The sequence below is a fragment of the Tetranychus urticae genome, chromosome 2, assembly GCF_039701765.1.
Source record: "Tetranychus urticae isolate SD_2017Ah chromosome 2, NJAU_TeUrti_SD_1.0, whole genome shotgun sequence".
In the NCBI taxonomy this organism is placed as follows: Eukaryota; Metazoa; Arthropoda; class Arachnida; order Trombidiformes; family Tetranychidae; genus Tetranychus; species Tetranychus urticae.
This window is the reverse complement of record NC_142959.1, coordinates 13,907,227-13,928,741: the sequence shown is the minus strand read 5'-3', so window position 1 is coordinate 13,928,741 and position 21,515 is coordinate 13,907,227. Positions and strand designations below refer to the sequence as shown.

At 30.7% G+C, this 21,515-nt stretch overlaps 1 protein-coding gene and 1 long non-coding RNA gene across 2 annotated transcripts in view; both read right to left on the bottom strand.

The window, feature by feature from the left end:
• Positions 1-198: 198 nt before the first annotated feature.
• LOC149093942 (uncharacterized) lies at positions 199-1,433 on the bottom strand. The gene is made up of 3 exons (XR_016198941.1): positions 1,337-1,433; positions 609-654; positions 199-523 (listed from the first exon to the last, which is right to left on the bottom strand). It is a non-coding gene; the product is annotated as an uncharacterized LOC149093942 (long non-coding RNA).
• The window catches only part of LOC107370746 (neural cell adhesion molecule 2-like), a 33,048-nt gene continuing 12,869 nt past the window's right edge, over positions 1,337-21,515 (bottom strand). The window contains exons 2-15 of the mRNA XM_089267989.1: positions 17,398-17,492; positions 16,807-17,006; positions 14,385-14,744; positions 6,803-6,922; positions 6,511-6,720; positions 6,290-6,434; positions 6,053-6,204; positions 5,063-5,215; positions 4,721-4,852; positions 4,336-4,632; positions 3,876-4,172; positions 3,606-3,765; positions 2,591-2,981; positions 1,337-1,579 (exon numbers count right to left, since the gene is read on the bottom strand). Of these exons, the coding sequence (XP_089124115.1) occupies positions 1,520-1,579; positions 2,591-2,981; positions 3,606-3,765; positions 3,876-4,172; positions 4,336-4,632; positions 4,721-4,852; positions 5,063-5,215; positions 6,053-6,204; positions 6,290-6,434; positions 6,511-6,720; positions 6,803-6,922; positions 14,385-14,744; positions 16,807-16,888 (2,559 nt within the window). The 5' untranslated portion in view covers positions 16,889-17,006; positions 17,398-17,492 and the 3' untranslated portion in view covers positions 1,337-1,519. The remainder of the gene's footprint in view (positions 1,580-2,590; positions 2,982-3,605; positions 3,766-3,875; positions 4,173-4,335; positions 4,633-4,720; positions 4,853-5,062; positions 5,216-6,052; positions 6,205-6,289; positions 6,435-6,510; positions 6,721-6,802; positions 6,923-14,384; positions 14,745-16,806; positions 17,007-17,397; positions 17,493-21,515) is intronic.

Sequence of the window (21,515 nt, the reverse complement as noted above, 5' to 3'; positions counted from 1 at the left end):
TTTGTAAAAATTTTGAATTTTTTCACTCGCATTTCTCATGATTAAACCTTGATATTAACTCGCAAAGATGCGAGACTTAGAAGCCACCTACATGTTTCATATGCGAAACAATGATTATCTGAATCGTTGAAAACACTCTTGAGTTGAGTTGTTTGTTGATTAATAGAAGAGTTAAAAGACGAAAATTATGAACATCAATCAGTTTGAAGGAGATGTTTATTTGTATCTATCAAGTGTTCCAGACAAGATTAACAAATTGCATGTTTTACTTTTATTAATAGTTACAAAACTTAACTCCTACAAGGAATTTATTGATAGACATTGTGATATTTACAATAAAAATTGGAAAGAAGTGCGGAAAGTATGAACTTACAATAAACTTCAAGAATCCATGAATCTTGAATGGTGTTGGATGAGCCTTGGATTATCAGCTTTACAAATGATATTAACATGATTGTCATCACGAGTTGGCATTAAAATTAAGGCACTTGTTGTTACAAGACCATCAGTTGAATAGCTTTCTCTGTGTTTATTAATAAAGAATGAGAAATAGCAAGTCAATCCCGATTAGGAGAATCGTGTATAAATCAATTGAAAAATTTGCATACCTTGAATGTACCATTAGTTTGTCCTCTTTGAGCCAAACTATTCGTGCTGTTGGTCGAGATCCGGTAGCAAAGCAAGTAGAGAGTAATGAAGAAAATTTTCCTTTCGAGTTAAGAGTCTGGACTTCGTGGGTTTGTGGGTTTGTAGGGGCATAAAAACTTTAGTTTTTTAGTGCTATGAAAAAATTTCTCCGATCAACAGTTTTCGGGAGAATTGAGGTTAAATTGAAACTTCGATTCACTTTTGTACAGTTATGTAATCAGATTTGTCGTCAATATCATTTTGCTGATGTAAATTTTGATGATCAACCAAAAAATGCACTTAGGATAAATCAGAATAAGATCAAATGTTTGGTGAAAGAATGATGATTGGAATGAGAAGGGTGCCATTCTCGAAATATTGAGGCTAAAATTTTTGTGGTCAATGGCCAAAATCAAGAGACCTGTCAATGAATTGAAAAAAGGCCCATAAACTATGTTCATTAAACATTTTTATCGACGAAAAATGAGTTTCAGATGTTTAACTCTTACGGTCACAGAATGCTCCAGGTTCAACGAGTGATAACTACAGCAAAAATTTTTTCGCAAATGAGTGTATTTTCTGGTTGATTATCAAAAGTTACACCAAGAAAATGATCTGTAAATATTTTATGACACGCAGGATATGTGATCTAAAATTTTCAGTGAAAAGTCATTGGAATTAAAGATGGAGAAATGAAAATAAGAATTACCAGTTGCGAGGTCAACGTCTGTTATTAATCTGCCAATTTCAAGAGTTTGCCACATAACAGTTGAATAAGTCTTCGATTTTCTAAATTTTTCATTCATACGATTAATATGGTAGTTATCAGGATTGTAGTTGGACTGACTAAAGAGTTGTAGGTGCGAAGAAGATGCGCATCCAGATGATGGATTCAAACCGGAGTTGAGAATCCATTGAAATATGTTCCAAAATGAACGTTTCTACGTTGAGTCTGGAAGGAAAGAAAAGAATTGCTTTCACGATTGAAAAGCACAACTTGACAAATTTTTTATCTCTTGAATTTTAGGAAATTTAAAAGTAAAGCTTTTTCCATGTTATCAAAAGATCAAAATCTTTAATTTTATTGTAAAATTCTTCATTCATCAAAAAATCGGTAGTTCAGCCTTTTTTTCATTTTGAAAATAATCAAAACTGATAAATTCGACTTTCAGCTTTCTAATTACACCAAAATTGGCCCAGTAATTTCGAATTTATTATCATTCAAACGTCCGGAGTCTATTTCCAATCACCATTTACTTGTGTTTCATTTCATTGGAAAATCGCTTTTTGCATTAAATTTCAGCTGTCTGCAGATTTCGAATTGATATTTACAATGTTCGAAGAACAAAAATGTGAAGTTTCATCCAAGAGTTGCTTCTTTTTGACCTCTATGGATGTTATCGAAGAAATTTTCATGTATAAGAACATATTGCCATAGTATCGCCTGCAGCAGACCCGAAAGTGAACACTTTGACCGTGAAAATCTCAAAAATCGATAATTTTAGGCAAAAAATTAACAAGCTTTTTGTAATCCTCATCCTTGAATCTAATCTCAAAAAAGTATTGATTTATTAAAGATGGAAAAGTGAAGATTTTTGGGACTTCCTATAAATTACAGTCACATCAATATTATCACACCTAGTACACTAATATATTGTTTAGACTCTTTTAATTCAGAAAAAGTTTAATAAGGATTCAACTAGATGAATTTAAAATATTCATACAATCATGAAGATCAAATACGAATTGAAATGATTTTTTTATGTTTAAAGTATCGAAGTATTAAATTCATTGATGAGAAATCTCTACTTGTGTATTTTAATACCTTGATTTTGCTCTTTTGATAACTATTAACTAATATCTGGAGCATTTACAAAAGTTTTACTCATGTAAAGTATCTCTATTAAGATTTTACAAGTTGTTCTTTCCAATTGTAAAAGCGAGAAATTTAACATTTTCTTACTCTTAGATTTGTTGAATATTGTAGGCTTCGACGTGGTAAAAGTTGATTTCGAGTTGAAAGATCATTTAGAAAAATGGAATTTCCAATGTTAGACACTTGTTGGTAATGAGAGGCTCGAATCTCGGGATTGGATATGATTGGATACAGCTTTTCATCGGCAAAGTTGATTCCATAGCCTTGTGAACCGGAACGACTAAGATTATAACTTGAAAACATTTGATTGTTCGAAGGAATCAAATAATCGTTGAAATGATTTGATCCTGAAATGCAAGGATCAGCAAAATTATCCTTCGATAATGGAACAACATCTGGATTAATTTGACCCGGAGTATACGCTTTTATACAATTGTTTTGATCAGTGATTTGATTTTCGTTTAGAGACTCATCCAAACTATTTAAAGACAGAAAGAGAGGAAAAATTACAAATGAAAACCACAGGACATTTCAGCTGATTTTTTCCATGTTTTCTTTGCCTTTTACGCATCTCATCAACAAATGAGCTGAAACGGTCTTTAAAATAGAGAGCTAAAAAACTTCGTTAATATGTTTTGCTCATTATCTCATGAACCAGACATGTTAGCTTACTCATATTGAACTGTACATTTTTGAGAAATGAGTAACATTAATTCAACTCAATTAAGGTCATTAAAGGTTATTAGTTCATTTGATCTCTAAATAATTTCTCATCACTATTTTCGAAGAGCACAGTCTTTTTACATTATTTATAGCTTTGAAAATCAACAATCTGTAGTAGAGGCGTTATTTGGACTCCAAACGACATTCGAAGTTCATTTTCTGAGAGTACAAACTTTTTCTTCCAACCAATTGATTAACCATATTGAAACACTCATACCCTTTGGCTAACATGAGTTATGAAAATATAACAAGCATCAACAAATCTGAAAAACTTTTCCTTATCAGAAAATGACATTCGAATGTCATTTAGAGGTCAAATAACGTAGTGACCTTGGACCTCTGTAGCATCAACCGTGAATTGTATAAAAAATCAACTTACACTTCTTTCAATTGATGAATAGTTGTGTTTTTGAATTTGCGATGTTTTTTAATGCAAACACCAATTATGATGACGATGGTTATTAGAATCAGAGCTGATAACAAGCCCAATCTAACAGCCGACATTATTTCAGAATCAAGTATGTAAAGGTTGAAATTATCTGCAATGAAAGATTATTTTATCAATTTCTATTTTATTTTCTTGCAAAAAAGTCAATTTTAATCGTTGACAAATTGCCATTTTTTGCCACAAACATTTTTGATTGTTTACCGTTTTTGGATGAAACTGGTAAAGTTGATGTTACCAGAGAAATGGGTTTGCTTAACCCTTTTAAATTGGATGAATATAATATGAGGGTATAACTTGACTTTGGATTAAGGTCACTTATATTGAATATAACAGGTTCAATTGAGGTTGTAATATTTTGCAGCACTTGTTTCCGATTGTTCAACACTTGAAGATTAAAGTTCTGAGATGAGCCTCCATCGTAACCAGGTAAACATGAAACCTGTAATCGAGTCTCACTACGATCGGCTATTGTACAAGCTTGAGGAGGTTCAGGTGGACCTGAACGGATTTACAGAAATAAAAAAAAGAAATTCGAAACATTATTATTTTACTGTAATACAAATATATGCTAATCTTTGAAACGAAACGACTTTCTCTATTGATTTTCACTAAATATGTTGCTTGGAAAGGCCTCAAGTTTTCGTTGAATATTCAAGCTCACCTGAAGGTATTAAAGTGAAGAGGCAAGGCTCAATCTGTGATCCAATGGCGTTTCTTGACCAACATTCAAATATACCATAGTCTTCTTTGGATTTGACCTTATATTCAAGCCAACTAGTTAAACCTTCTGAAATGTACTTTAACCCCAGTGATTGATTATCATGCACAATAGAACCATTGAAAAGCCAATAAAAATCCACTCGATCGGGTGAAGCTTCAACTTGACATGGAATGGTAATCTTTTCACCAAGAGAAACACCATAAACATTTCGTTGATCCTTTTTACAAGCTGGTTGATCTGTTTTTTGTTGCAATCAAACGAAGAAAAAAGCAATTATAATTAGTCAGAATACTTTCAATCTAAAATTGCATGTTAAGTTACTTACAATGAACCTCTAAATGAAAGACATTGGAAATGTTTTCTCCTTCAATATTAATGGCTGAACATTGATATCGACCATGATCTCTCCGAATCGACCTTTCTATAACCAATGTAGTATTGACTTGTTTCATTCTTGCTGTAAGAGAATGAAAAAGTTTGTTCAATAAGCTTGTTCAAAAGTTTTGCTTGCTGTATATCCAAATAAAAACCAACACTACTCTTCTCAAAAAACTAAAAAAGTAGTTGAAGGTTTCGTTGCTGTGAAACACGATATTGAAAAACTTGGGACACCTGAGACACTTCCCTCGTTAGAAATAAAATTGCATAAATTTATTAATCAATTTACCGTGTTTAATCAAAGGTTGTCCATCTCGAAACCAACTGACCTTATGAACCATAGGATTCGCTGAAACATTGCAATCAAATTCAACTCGATCACCAACTTTGACTACGGCAGCTTTAGTTGCATTTCCCATTGATAAAATAACTCTGGGATCATCTTGAAATCAGAAAAAAAGATTTTTATAAAATCTGTAACTCTTGTGAATACTCGATGCCTAAAGATGCCAAAACTAAATACAAATTTTCCTTCAAAATTATTTCTCCATCCAACTAACCATCAACTTTTGATTTTATCATCACTTGCAAATACGAAATTCCCCGTTTTTCAGTTTTATTATAGATTGATTCAGTTTAGATTTTAATGAATTTCAATAGTCTATGGATGAACTGATTCTCTTTTAAAGTATGATTCTTTTGGAAAAATTTTCAAAATCAAGTTACGACAGTCAGCCTAGATTTACAGACACCATCCAATCGTTGAATAAAATTACACTTCTCACTGTGCTCTGCAAAAATCAAACCATTTTGATCAGAAATAACTGTCAAAATTCAATTTTGAAAAATTGGTCTAAAACATTAGGAGTCAAACTTATTTATATCGCTTTGCATAAAATTTAAAAATTTTCATTCACATTTCTCATAATTGAAACTTGATACACAAACCTTGTATTAACTCACAAAGGTGCGAGCCTTAGAAGCCCCCTACATGTTTCATTGGCGAACAATGATTGCCTAAATCATTGAAAACGCTCTCGAGTTGAGTTGTTTGCTGATCAAAGGAAGAGTTAAAAGACGAAAATTATGAACATCAATCAGTTTGCAGGAGATTTTTATTTGTATCTATCAAGTGTATCAGACAAGATTAACAAATTGCATGTTTGTTGTTTTACTTTTATTAATAGTTACAAAACTTAACTCCTACAAGGAATTTATTGATAGACATTGTGATATTTATAATAAAAACTGGAAAGAAGTGCGGAAAGTATGAACTTACAATAAACTTCAAGAATCCATGAATCTTGAATGGTGCTATTGATGAGCCTTGGATTATCAGCTTTACAAATGATATTAACATGATTGTCATCACGAGTTGGCATTAAAATTAAGGCACTTGTTGTTACAAGACCATCAGTTGAATAGCTTTCTCTGTGTTTATCAATAAAGAATGAGAAATTTCAAGTCGATCCCGATTATGAGAATTGTGTATAAATCAATTGTAAAATTTGCATACCTTGAATGCACCATTAGTTTGTCCTCTTTGAGCCAAACTATTCGAGCTGGTGGTCGAGATCCGGTAGCAAGGCAAGTAATTTCAATCTTACGACCAGCTGAAATTGGCTCTCGACTGTTTGTAATTTCAACTGAACTCGGTTTAACTGTTGTAAAAAGAAAGAAAAGAGACTCGAATGATTAATACATTTTCGTGAGTCAAAACTTTCGAAGTCAACTTACTATTTAAATCTAATATGAAAGCTATCGTTGGCCCAACAGTAATGTTATTATTGGAAGCTTTGCACGATAAAATTGAATTGAGCATTTTTCTATCAACACTTGGGATTGTTAAATGATTTTCAACCAAACTAATAGTAGAATCAGCAATGTGATAATCATCATCCAGTAGTTTTTCATTGAAATACCATATCAGAGACGGAGACGGTCGCCCTAGAACGAAATTTGTTAAAAATAGTAAAAAGTCGACATTTTTAAGTTTTTTGTGCAATTTAAGTTGCGATTTAAGACTTACCTCCAGAAGATTGACAGACGAGATTAACGTTAGTATTTTCATTAAAAGACAATGTAGTATTAGGAATTATCTCTTTGCCATCATCATTATTATTGATTATGCTGATTTTTTCAGGAGGCACTGGATTGGAAAGTGAAAAATGAATTACAGGTTAAAATACAGTTCAGTCAGTTGAGTTCTCTCTGAATGTTGTATCAATTCAATTCTTGGGTTGTTTGCAGAGTTTTCAACTTGGCCTCAGATATAATCACTGAATGAAATACAATTCAAATTCAGAGAAACTAGCTCGATATTTATAAGTGACTTATTTATATTCCCTACCCCGAACATTGTAGATTAATCACTTATCGATTAAAGATTCGGAAATTTTTTAAAAGCCAATGACTGAGGAGGTTACCTACCACATTGAGGCTCACAGTGACATCGTACTTATAAAAAACACTATTTATAAGCTTTTTTATTGATTGTAAGTTGGATGTGAGTATTCGCATAGTCACGAAATGACCTTTACCAGGATTTAAGATGTGACTACGTTATAATTGAATAAAATGTTCAGTTTTAGGTTTATTTTTATCAAATTAGATTTCAAATAATCTATTTAAATTTTCTTGAGTTATTCCAGTTTGAAGTAAGCGTTCATTTATTTGATTTACTCGGCCTTAAAACATGCATTTGATTTGAAAATGCTCTTAATTGTTTATATTTCGGAAAATGAAAGCGGACTAGGTTCCAATCATTGTTTCCTACTTTTGTTGAATAATTATTGGTGAAATCGAATAACCTGGCGATAGTTATTCAGTAAAATTAATTTTCACTATTTTAATGCAGTTAAAAAAGACGAGTTAAGATAATTAAGGGGCAATCCGATCAACAAGAAATGAAGTTGAAAATTCGGAAAAATGTTACTATCTTCAACATTCATCAACCTAGTATCCAAATTTACGAGCAATTTATTTTGCATCGATTTGGCATTGTAATGCTGTATTTTTGTTTTCAATATTTTGTTCCTAAATTGCCGAAAATTAATGATGAGTTATAATAAATTACCATAACATTTATAAAAACACTTCACTTTTTATTATTGAGATTATTAATAAAGACAACTAGTTAAAATCACATAAAGTTAGCATATCGATAATTAATATGAAGAGAAAAGATAATTGTACCAACCGCAAATGAGTTTTTCAGTAATAATACAAATGTATTTCAGTTTTAATAAAAGGACGAGTTATTAATCTATATACCATTAACTCGATTAACACCATATCGATAACTCAAAAGAGTTATCGATATATTGTTTTTCTTCAATTTATCGATAAATATCGATATTTTATTGTTATCGTCCAACTCTAGTTTATATCCAAGATTTAGTCTGACTTCTTCTGTCGAAAGCGAGCTTTAACTTTGCACTTGAGAGGTTAATTAGCAATCACAACCACTTCAGTGGCCAATATCTTTAGATAATTAGTGTTGTCAAACACTGACCACTTCAGTGGCCAATTATTATCTCATCAGATAATCTCATCACAATATGTATGAGTTACATCATGTATGTATGGATGTATAGATTATTATTGCTTTTGTTCAAATAATCAAAGCTGTAATACCTCTTATCAACATATAAATGATTCTACAGACTTTCTCATACTTTCGATGAGAACTTGAAGAAAATTTAAATCATTTCTTCAGATAATACATTTATTATTAAATCAGACTAAAAAACCAATACAAAGTTTTACAAACTAATTGATTCTAATGATACAAATCGGAATAAACAAGAATTAAACAAATCAAAACATTGATTTTTATTCAAATTAAAGGAATCGGGCGTTGGTATTGTAGAACTATTACCTCTACAACAATATTGACAATAATTATCGGAATCATTCTGACTACCTAAACACTCATCGATGGCTTCTTTTAACCAAAGAGCTTCTGCACTGAATTCTGGTAGATATTCTAATGGAAAATCGGGATTTTTCGAAATCTCATCAATTAGTTGTAATGTTTCTTCAGTTCCTGATGGAATAATTACTTTGTTTTCAGCATTAAGATACACCTGTGGTTTTATTATCGACGGCAATGAAGATGCTGAAGTTGAAGCTGAAGCTAAAGAAGAAGAAGCCAAAGGTGGAAAAGAAATAGCCAAATAGGAAGAAGAAGAAGAAGCCAAAGGTGAAAAAGAAGAAGTCAAAGGGAAGACCAAGAAGTTGAAGCTGAAGCTAAAGAAGAAGCCAAAGGGGAAGAAGAAGAAGTTGAAAATGATCTAGATAAAGATGAATATAGTTTTTCAAACTCTTCTTTTGATGGCAGAACAACAGAAAGGGGCTTACACCAAAACTTTTTGAATAAAATTTCTTCTCTTTTTCTTTCTGATTTCATTCTACAGTTGTAGACACGAACTTTGCCCAACTTTTTTGGTATATTAACAAATTTTCTTTCAACTTTTAATAGATGATTAGTACTTTCAATAGAGACTATTTAACAACGGTGACTGAATTATTTGGAGAGCATCTAATTCTTAAATACAATAGATTAGCAATTCGGGTCATCTTTTTCATCTGTCTTTCTGTGCAACTTTCCATGCAATTAAATGTTATGATAAAAGCAACAATCCAGAGCACAATTGATGTAATGAAGATGAATCCCACACATGGCTCTGGTAGTTATTTAGAATTCTCTCATGATTTCAATAAAAATTTTAACTAAATTAATTGTAATTATATGGCTAAACATACTACAATATGAAAATAAAACTTGATTAAAAACTAAGTTAAAAGTTTACCATGTTAAGCTATGGGTAAAAAGAAAGAAAAAAGAAAGAGAAAAAAGAAAGAGAAAAAGAAAAAGAAATAAGTAAGCTTAACTAAGTTAAAAGTTTACTATGTTAAGCTATGGAGAAAAAGAAAGAGAAAAAGAAAGAGAAAAGCAAAGAGAAAAACAAGAGAAAAAGAAAGAGAGAAGAAAGAGAAAAAGAAAGAGAAATAAGTAAGCTTAACTAAGTTAAAAGTTTACTATGTTAAGCTATGAGGAAAAAGGAAGAGAAAAGAAAGAGAAATAAGTTCGATAAACTTATTTGAAAGTTTCCCATGTTAAGCTATGGTTGGGAAAAGAAAGAGCCAAGAAAGAGAAAAGAAACAGAAAAAAGGGTAATGTTCTTTTTAATAATGGTTAAAGTCTATGGGAAAAGGTGTTATATGTAATTAATTAACTCAATTGACAACACAATCGAAAGTATTAAATTCAATTATTGATTGACAAATTCCGCGTTAATTATATTTCCGCATACAAATTTCCTTATTATGAATTAGTATAAATAACAATTATACCTCTAGTAAAATTCATTATTGAATTACAATTTGTCTACAATTGTTCATTTTTTTCCTAATTACAAAGTTTCTACTTGTTTACTGTGCAAAATGCCTAAAAACCTTGCTTCAATTAAAAAGTACAACAAAAAAATGATGGAAGAGAAAAAGAGAGAAAAGGAATTGTTCGAAAAGTATGACTGTAAGCCCCTGAGAGTAGTTCTGCCTTGGCTGAGGAATTCGAAAAAGATAGATCAGGTCACCGATCCTGATGTGTTCACTGCTGATGCTAGTGTTAACTTTGAAAATGACGACGTTTTCATGGAGGAATTGAGCAATTTGATTGGTCCTCAGCCGCAGCAAGAACCTCCGATCGCCAACGATATCAATAATTGTGTCCAAAGCGGAACCCAAATAATTTACAATGTTGAAATTACTTGTAATTGTGGCCACAAAAATGGCTTTAAATTAACATTTGAGCCTAATCATTAATGTGCAAATTATTGATTAAAACTTGATTGGATGAAAAACATTGAAGTTGGTTTGAGTGTACATTGAATTTTTCATTATACGTGAAACGCGTGGGAAAATTGTTAATGATAAATTGTCTTTCGTTAAATGGCCTCACTGGCACATTTTGTGCCAGAAAGGACATTTTATTACTACTCATATAAATAAATATGATTTCACTCGCTTTGATGCTGAGGTGAATTCGAATCAAATCAAATGTTACGAAAAAAGAAAATCAATTTGGATAAATGTTTACACGTTTGTGCACATGAGAATGACACCAGCTTGTCGCTCTTTTTGTGAGTGAATAATTAATCTGCTAAATAAATATTCGCAACAAAAATAAAAAATCCTTGAGCTATATTGCTGGTAATAAGGTATAATAATGATCATGTTTTGCTGCATGAAATTAAAATGCTCCACGAGCCAACTTTGAAAAAGTAAATTTGCGTTTACCCTTGAAGATGTTGATGATGCTATTTAGATGATAATTCTTTTAAATATGTCAGATTGACTTTATAAATTAAAACATTGTTTGTGAACGTGATTCGAACTTATGTTCAAAGCAAAAAGCAACTGTGCTCAACTTACAAACCTCTTACTTTGACTTTGAGTTTTCTTTAACAATTTAAGGTGAGTTTTTCTCCTTGACTACAGTTCATCTTTTTGTTACATGTTTTGCATTGATTTTGATGAAATTTTTGTGTCTTTTCAGATTCGTTCTAAATTTAGATCACCAGATTTCCCTCTCACCGCCTTTGACTGTATCACTACGCTTTTCAGATTCCTTTCAGAACAAAATGAAGAATAACAAATTGCAAGCTTACTTTAAGTTTGAGTTATATACTTCCGCGTTGAAGGACGATTTGTTTTAAACATAAGTTCGAATCAACATGGGACATTTAAATCACGATCCAATCAGTTTAATCTTTTAAAATTAAGTCTAATAAATATAATGGTAATTTGATTATTGTTAATTACTAATCGTACTCCGAATAATCATTAATTAAATATTAAAAACAATTAAACTTAAATGTTCACCTGTTTGTGATTTATTATAAATTTTACCATTGATTAGCGAAAGTTTGTGTTTTCAAGTCCAGCCTTAGTCCGTAAAATCCCACTCTTACCACAAAAATTTTAAAAATAATGGGACCTAATTGAATCGCGACCTTAAATTTCCAAGATGCAATTTCTTAACGCGATTTGAAGATTATCTAATCAATCCAATTCAATGTTTAATATGCTCATCAGATTGAACTTGTGACTTGTTTTTTATGGTCCATTCATTTTGAGCACAATTTCTAGTCAGAGAGGATGATTCATTTTTTACGTTTTTCATTCTGAAAAAATGAGTTTCGATCGACTTCTAGAAACTCCGGATATTAGACCATTAGATTCAGTTTTCTTAAAAAATATCTTTCAACTTGAAGCACAACTTCTTCAACATTAATTCAAATGTTTGTCCTTTTATTCACATAACCACTTTAAACAATTGAACCCTCTTTTTCACATTCAATTGTGTTCATATGATTGCAAGTAGTCGATAGAAATATTGAGATTCGACTTTTGAAAGCCATTTGCGGTTATTGACAGGTTTAAAGAAATAACTTTTGCATTAATATTGTTGAAGCAAATTGTATTTGAAATATTCAGTGATCATTAACAGTTTACAGATTGTTAACCATGTCCAGTTTTTTGGTACAATTGAAGGAGTTTTGAGTAAAAAATAAGTCTTTTGAAGTGTTGCGGATTTTCAATTCAAAGAAATGATTGCAAATTTTCTTCAAAATCTCATCGAAAGTATGAGAAAGTCTGTAGAATCATTTATATGTTGATATGAGGTATTACAGCTTTGATTATTTGAACAAAGGCAATAATAATCTATACATCCATACATACATGATGTGACTCATACATATTGTGATGAGATTATCTGCTGTGATAATAATTGGCCACTGAAGTGGTCAGTGTTCGACAACACTAATTATTAAAAATATTGACCACTGAAGTGGTTGAGTAATCGAGAAACCAAGAACCAATAGACAGCAACTTAACGTCTATCTCAGGTTCCGCTCGCTCTCCAGCTTGTTCATCGTTAACCTCTTCATGGTCCTCTTCCTCTGCAGGTTTGTCTTCCTCAGTTTCTTCTTACACAGATTTGTCTCACTCATCAGTTTCGTTTACACTATCGTTCATTCAAGAACCTTATCCTCTAATCAATTTGGATTATCTGGAGAAATTAATAATTCCTCAGAGCAATAAGGAAGCTTTCCAACTTTTTGATTTAATCGTAAAATATGATGATTGCCCCATTGAAGTTCTACCTGAAATACGGGAGGAGGACGACTGGATTAACGATTAATGTTTGATAATATTATATTATGACAAAGCACAGTGTACCAATGATGATGGATGATGAGAAATTTAAAACAATCTTACAATGTTACAATCTATCTTGTTAGATGATTTGTTTGCAACTTAATATACTCAATAAAATGAAACAATTTCTTAATCAATTTTGTTTATTTAAAAAACGCGGGCTAAAGTGGTGCAGATTTATGACTTTGCCATAGCTTCAAAAAAAATCAAACCAATCTAGTACAATTTCTTCGGCGTTTGCGCAAGTTGAACGATTTAGAGGAAAAAGTTCGCTTTGATTCAAGGTTCTGACTGTTGATACAGTAAGCTGAATTCGGGTTCTTGAGAATTATATTCAAATTAAAACTATTTTATCTTTCTTAGCTGCTTTCATTAAATTTACTGACAAAGATATCTGCAAAGGTAATGCTTAGCTCAATTAGAGATGCAAGGAGAAATAGATTACAACCAAATATGTAAGAATGCCAACAAAGCCCACAAAGCACATTAGATCATTTGCTTATGACTCGGTCAGGACACCAACTGAAATTCACTATTTCAAGATAACTTAATTTTATTAAATCATCTAAAATGAAAACTTGAACAAAACTTTTCAGTATACTGTTTTGAGATGAAAATCTTTCGTCCTTGTTTTTTGTCCAGAATACGATTAAACGATTGCAATACCTGCAGATGTCTATGCATATGCTTAAATTATTGATGTACTTATTTTTTAGTAACAATGCTCCAATGCTTACATATCATAAACCTTGTTACATATTGATGATTCAATCTTATCTAGTGAATAGTAATTAACAAAATTGTATGGTTCATCCTTGATTGATTCTTGTATAAATACTGTTTACGATTGAAATAACTAACGTTAATCATCAGTTCATGTTCAACATTCAATTTTTGTTAACATTGTGAATCAATGATAGTTTCTTTTTGATAAAAATATGAAATTTCTCTAGTTATCTCAACCTTTACTTCGTCGTATTCTTCCTGTCTTTTAACTTTTAGTTAAGTTGCTGACTATTGGTTCTTGGTTTCTCGATTACTCAACACGGTACTATGACTCTGGGACAATGTGCTGGAGCCAACAATTTTATACTAATACTACTCTTGCCATTACGATAATATTTTTCTTATTTCAGCAGTAAATTCATTGTCTGAGCTCGGATTTTCCACTCAACTTGTGTGGTTAGCTTTTGTAATGAAAATCATGTAAAGTCTGCTCACAAATTTTTCATGTTTTTTAGTATAACTACGCTTGAATAGGAGTCAGTGGTTAATATTAATACCAGGAGAGGTGATGAGCTGAGGCTCAAGTCACTATTTGAAAACAGACGATGAGATAATTGATTAACTGTTTGTTGCAATGAAATTATTTTGATTCTTACCAATTACAAAAAGGTTTACATTTGTTACTTGAGTTCGCCCTCTTCTGAAATCGACTCGGCACTTGTAATTACCATTATCTTCATTGATAACTGGATCAATAGTCAACAGTGAACCACGGACGGATGATTTGTTGAATTGAAAAGTTGCTCTATTACCTAAAAGTTGATGAGTAAAAACTTGTGGCCCAGTAAAGTCAAGGTTAGTACGTGAATCCATAGTATAAATGGGTTGACCTCCAGTTCCCTCCTTATACCAAAGTATCAGAGTAACTGAATCATCTTCAATTGTATTCGTAACATTACAGGGAAGTGAAACGCTTCCACCAACAACAACTTTAATTTCAATCATTATTGGATCACCTAATTGAACAAATAAAAACATGAACAAATGAAATTACAATTTACTCAAATAATCTCAACAAATGACAAAACAAGTGACAAAAATGAACTGAAAAGTAAATGATTGATGACATTGGATGTTACACATAACCAAATGATAAAATGCATTCATTCACAGTAAATTACCATTCAAATGTAATTAATAACCAACAATGTTAATACAACAATTAATCATTTGGGGAAAAAAAGTTTGCCTAAATTGTCTTAAAATTGTCTAATTAACATTCAATATTTCAAAGTTGATCAACATGAAACTAAATGTAGCTTTAATGGAAGCAAAAAAAGCCTAAAGAAGCAAAAATTAAATCAATATCTTGACTGTTTCAGAGTCAATTATGCTAATGCTAATGAATGAAGAAAAGTTCATGAAATAGAATTGAAAAAAAATGTAAAAGTTAATCAAAATTAATCAGCTCAAAATGGAGAAAAAATTGAAACAGAATAATTTGAGTTTAAAAAATAAGCTTTGAAATAAGTTGAATAATAAAAAGGTAAAGTTGAACTTGAATGAAACTCAACAATGAATAATTGGCAATCATGATAAACATGATTAAACTGAACATTTCCAAACCAAATGTGAACCAAAAATGTTCTGAAAATGAAGGAACAAGGATTAATATCGTATAAAGATGAAACTTGATGGACATGAAATTATGAACCAATGTTCAATTCCCATGATGAACCAGAACCAAACAAGCAAAAAGCTAGACTTACAAGTAAAACTAAAGTGGACTTTTATACATCAATATAACATTACATTTTATTGTCATTTTTGTTTCTCATATTCAATAGTTATGTTTGACTTGGCATAAAATGAAACAAAGTAAGTTAAAAGTCCATTGAGAAATGATCGTTTAAATTTACTTTAACAAACATTTTTCTTGTCCAAAAATAATACAATAATGATAGCAATCATCTGACTATTAAATATGAAATTCATCTGCCAAAAATGTGGTCAATAGAGCATTGAAAAGTTGTAAATTGTAGAGAAAAGGAAAAATGTTACTTTTTTGCTGCAAAAAAGACTCGTCATTGGACTAAATCAGGAAAGTCATTATTATCGTTCTTGAACCATTTACCATTGTAATAAACAATGGAATAATGATGAGAATCTTTTTTTTCCTCTTCTCCTTCCCTGAAAGAGTTTATCATTTTACAATTTTTTGCTTCAAATTTAGAAATGAAATTGAAATGAATAAGCTTGATAACTGTTATCGCTGTTGCTGCCCTTTTCACACACCAAAAGTCATTATTTTTGCTTCCAAAGAGTTGATTATTTTGTTATCATCCATTGTTTGCCGTCATTTCATGGACATAAAGGTTTACCTTGATAACTAAATTTTCAACCAGGATTGGCAGAGAAGAGAAGTGAAAAGAAATAATTGCAAGTTATTGCTGAAAGGTGAATACAAAAGTGAATGTTGGTGAAAAAAAACCTATTTTTCCACTTCAGAATATTTTTTGCCATTTCAATGATTTTTTACCATTATTGTTGAACATCATTTTGATATCAAAATATTTGGAAATTTAAACTGTTTCAAGAGAAGAAAAGATTCAAAATTTCAAGTTCAATGAAACTTGCAAGTCTTTCAACTTTACAGAACATAAATTTTCCAGAATTTCGAGATTCAATTCGTCAAATTTTATTTATACTTATTCATCAATTTGCTTAATGAAAATAATCTTGAATTATGCTAATGGATTCACTGTATTTCAATATTTAATGAAACAAAAAATAAACTCATCTTTAACATTTTTTGTGTTTAATGTTGAAATGAAAATGAATTAACAAGCAAATCTTTGGTCTTTACTTTTACTTGTTTAACATTGATATAGTCGAGTATTTTCGAGTGAATTATTGAACGTAAAAGTCATCGAATTAACAAGTGACATTTACGGTGTAAGGCAAAGTCTCATTGTAATCCATTTAATTAAAGATTAGTTTCACCTTTAGCTTTTCTTCATCCAATTCATCATCAACTTGATATTAAAAAATGAATGAATTTACCAACAAAAAACTTACCTTCAATAAGACCAAAAACAAGTGATACAAGACTAAACCAATTGACAATACTTAAGACATTTTCTGGTAAATCAATTTTCATCTTTTACTTTGCTTTGTTTCCAGTTTTTATTTTGCATCAACTTTAACTTTTTTCAAACCAATTCTAGTTTGATTGATTGTCAACTTTTCCAGACTCTAGACAGATTAAATATGAATACCTGGAAAGTGGTTAAAGCGTTTATTCAGATATTCCAATAAATCGAAAGTAGAAGGATGAAAAAAACGAAGAAAAAAATTAGTCCATCAATCAAGCTCAAGTGTCGACATGAATGAAAACAAAATTTACTCAGTTTTTGATTATTCACAGTGCAAGGTACAGGTAAAGCTCTGGAAAAGTTCAACTACTGATGCAGTTTTAATGAGACTATTAAGTTATCAGAGTACATCAAACCACAGCGATTGAACTGTTGACCATTTAAACTGTGAAAATGTAACAATCGAGTTGACTTTGTCTAATAATTTTTTCATGGAATAATCAAGTTGAAAGTAAACGAGTTTTACATTGGAAGGGAGTAACGACTGGGAGTGAAAACTGGGAATGAAACTTACCTTGATTTCATTCCCGATTCGTGTATAAAAAATTTGATTGAATTGCAGCTTTCGATTTGGATCACATTTTTGATTAATCAGTTTCCATTGATAACCTGGAAAAGTGGGAAAACAAAAGCACATTAATTTTGAATCAACATGTTAATGGAACAATTTATTTCTTTTTTGTTCGCTTTTGTGCCAACATTTGCAACTCAATTTTTCAACTTCATTAAAAGCATGACAAAGTGAAAGGTTATTCAAACTCAAAGGTTAATGAAAAGTAAATTTTTGATTAATTATGACATTCATGGTTGTGGAATAATAAAGATTTCAAAGCAACTTGATAAATGCTGTAAACTGGTGAGTTGATGATTTTCAGTTTAATTAATGTTTACAATGTTTAGTCTTGTTAGACAATTATAAAACTGTACATTCTTGATCAACTTGAGATGGGCTTTTGTTGAAATATTTTTACTGTTTTAATAATTTGATAACATTGATAAAATTGATAATTTTCATGTTCAACTGAGAGGAAAATTTAAGTTGGAACTTTTATTTATTCACTTTGTTGTTTAGTTGTTTGAACAATGTTGATATAAATTCATGTTTACTGACCAAACCGGAAGGTCATTGACTAGTCTATACAGCAAGTAATCAGTACTCTGATTGATCACTTTGCTGAAAGCAGATGATGATGATTGTCAACGAAAAAACATGACGCCGAGGAAAGAGTAAAAAAGTAATTTCCATCAATCTTAGGTCAACTGTGTAAGACGTAAAAGCTAATCAGATTCCAAGTTTAGGTCGCAGTAAAGAAAAGCCATTGACTAAACTTTGAATAAATGAGCATTTCTCTCTTTGAAAATTGGTCAAACTTTGAAAGGGAAAAATGATAAAAAATGAATAAATTTAAAATAAAACTAATGGCAAAAATATTCATGATTTATCAATTGAAGAAAATGAGATTTATGTGAACAATATTGAAAGGGTCATGGAATTGACAATAACAATCATGCAGATTGGCGCAATTCCTATTTTGTTGTCTTTCCATTCAATTTATTACCAACTCTTGCTTTCTATGTGAAAATTTTTAAAAAATAAACTTATCACAGTTTCTTAAAAGGCCAAAGCTAAATCTATGAGATGGTCAATAGGAAATAATCTGAGTGAAACTGGAACTTCCGAGGGAGCTGGTCAATAGAAAAAGTCGAGCTTACTTTAAAATCGAAGCGAGTCATTAGTGAAAAAACGAGAGTACTTTTTGTTTAGTAATAATACTGCGTAATGATGAATTTATCAGAACAAAAAAGTATTAAAATAAAGTTTGAATAAACTTGAAAAAAGCGTTTGAATGGAAACTTTTAGTTAAATTGCGTTAATATTTAATTCTCAATTCTTCATCTCAAAACTTAGTAAACTTTGAGTGTAGTTCAGATCAAGTGACAAGAATGATGTGCAGACATGATGGAAAGGTGATCAAGTTAAATTATTCAGACAATAACAGTAACATGGAGCGGTTGACAGAAACTGTTGAATAAATGATTATGATCAAAAAGGTGTTAATATTCGTTGTGAGCACAAAATGATCAACTAATAACCTTTGATTCATTATAATTATGAGTAAAAATGATGAATTAATAACACGAGAAAAGTTGTTTTCAAAATGAACTTTTCTTTTCCTTCTTTTTCATCCTTATCTTTTTTCCTGGAACTTCATTAACCAGAGAAAAAAGAAGAGCAAAGTTAATGTAAGTGATGTAAAGATTGTTGAATATGGTGAAGAAGGTAAAGAGAAGCAAAAAAAGGATAAAGAAAAGAGGTTCGCTCCTTAATGTTGATATAATTGTGCGTAAAAGTGCCATCATTTATAAGAGAATTTACTTGTTTCAAGGAAAACTTGAATCAGCAATAAAATTGTAATGATGGTGATGATCCTGATGCTTGATATTTAAGATCATTTTCCTTGTCAATATCGTTAATTGAATGGATAAAGGAAAGAGAAGCAAAAAAAGGTCAACAAGTAATGTTAATTGTTTTACCCAGAGTTGATCCAGTGTCGAAAGATGAACTGCCAAGTTGAGCAACCATTTTAGGGAAACATTGAAATGTTCAGAAATTTACTTGGAATGGAAACTTTAAGATTGAAACAAAATTGGCACTCGATTGACTTTGGTTCAACAGTGACTGGGAAATGTATTCTTTTGTTTTGTCTCTTCGCCCTATGATCTTGTGATCATATCAAGTAAACAATTTGCAATTGATTTTGTTTTGTTTATTGTTTGCCTTTGTTTGCTTCAAGCATCCAAATGAACAGCTCAAGGGTTGTATGGTTGATTGATTGACTCGATATGTTAGAGGGTAACAAATGTGAAATGGTAAAGACAATGGAATGACTTGGAAAGAAAGAAAATGCTAAAACATAATTCTTCATTTTCTTGTCCTTACTAGCTATTATACAACGGAATAACAAGTTATCTGTTTCATATCGATTTATGTAATACAATGGATCAAGATAAAGGAAAGATCATTATCGAGACTAGGAAAAAGTGAAATCACAATTGTTTAATAAAATACAAATTGAATGTTTTTTAGTGACAAAAAGTGACTTTTTGCTCTTTTATTTTTCAATTTGAATTAGTTTCATCAATTCTCAACTGGCACAAATTGAATTGCATTCAATCATTGCTTTAAAATCTATCAATTGATCAAAGAATGGAAATAACCTGAAAATGCAGAACTACTTAGTCAATATTGTAACGAAAATTGGATACAACGTAATAGGAGTAAAAGTGAATGTCGTCCGACCTGATCGATTCCCGTGCCACTGAAATATGATTAAGAAAATGAAATGCTCTGGTTTTATTTGTTCATGCACAATGCTGGTAGAAATGAATTAACGAGTGTGAAAAGAGATTTAAGAATAAAAAACTTTTATTCTTGTTCTTGTTTAACCGAGGTGAAAATTTTATTGCATTCAGTTTATCATGCATTGTTGAAAAAGGGTAAAAATTGAATATCAAGATGGAAACGTTCAGGGTTGAAGGCAGAAATGCGAGACGAATAATTCACTGATATTAAAAAAGGCTGATGAAATATTAAAGAAGCAATCAAAATTATAAATTCACAATTTTTCATGAAATGGAGCAACTAAACAAAAAAATCTTATTCAACTTTAAAGCAAAAATGGAAAGCAAAAAAAAGGAAAGAGAGAGAAAAAATCGCAAGTGAAGGGAAAAGATTTTGACTGAACAGATGAAAAGAAATGCAACATTCCAAGATATTATTTATTATTCTTAATAATTTCCCCGGTGGATTCACCTTTTTTCTGGTAAATATCAATTTGAAACTATTTGCAATTCTCAGAACTTCCCTAAAAAAAAGAAAAAAAATTATCATCTCAGTGGTTAGTGAATTAGAATAACAAAAAAGTTAAAAAATGAAACCTGTAAAGCTTTGCTTTCAAAAAGACACTTGACAATTAGCTTATTCATCAGAAAAAGACAAGAGCAAAAAAGATCGTTTTAATGATTTTCTATTCAAAGTAATTCTAAAAGAAATTTTCAAGACTCAAAGAAAGTCTCACCTAACTCGTGCCGCTTGCAATTGAATTATTTTTATTTTCGAGTTTCGACAAAATTTTGACCATTCAGCACATTTAGCTTGGAGCGATTCACACGAAAAGTAGACAAATTTTGATAAAATGTTGCAAAGAAATTTACATGATTCATAAATTCAGTAGAATCTGATTTCTGTAAATTTTAAGAAAGATTGTTCCATGTTTTATCGATTTCTCGTCATTTTCGAAGTCACTTTTCGATGAGTATTTAACTGTTCATTTTTGCCAGTGAAGTTGAGACTGATTAGAAAAAAGTTGATGGATTAATGATTTTTAATTACAAGATGAGAAGAGGAAAATTGATGAAACTTGGAGTGAAAATATTCTCATTGAGCTAATAAGGTTGTAAAGGTGAACCCAAGATGAAGATGAGAATGATGAATAAAGAAATTTTGTTTTCCAATTGAAGAGTAATAAGCGAAATGATAAGGTAACACGATGAGGAAAAGAATCATGTTTGAAATGTGAACAGAATTCTGAATGATTATGATGAAAATTGAGTGAAGCCAAAATTTAAAAA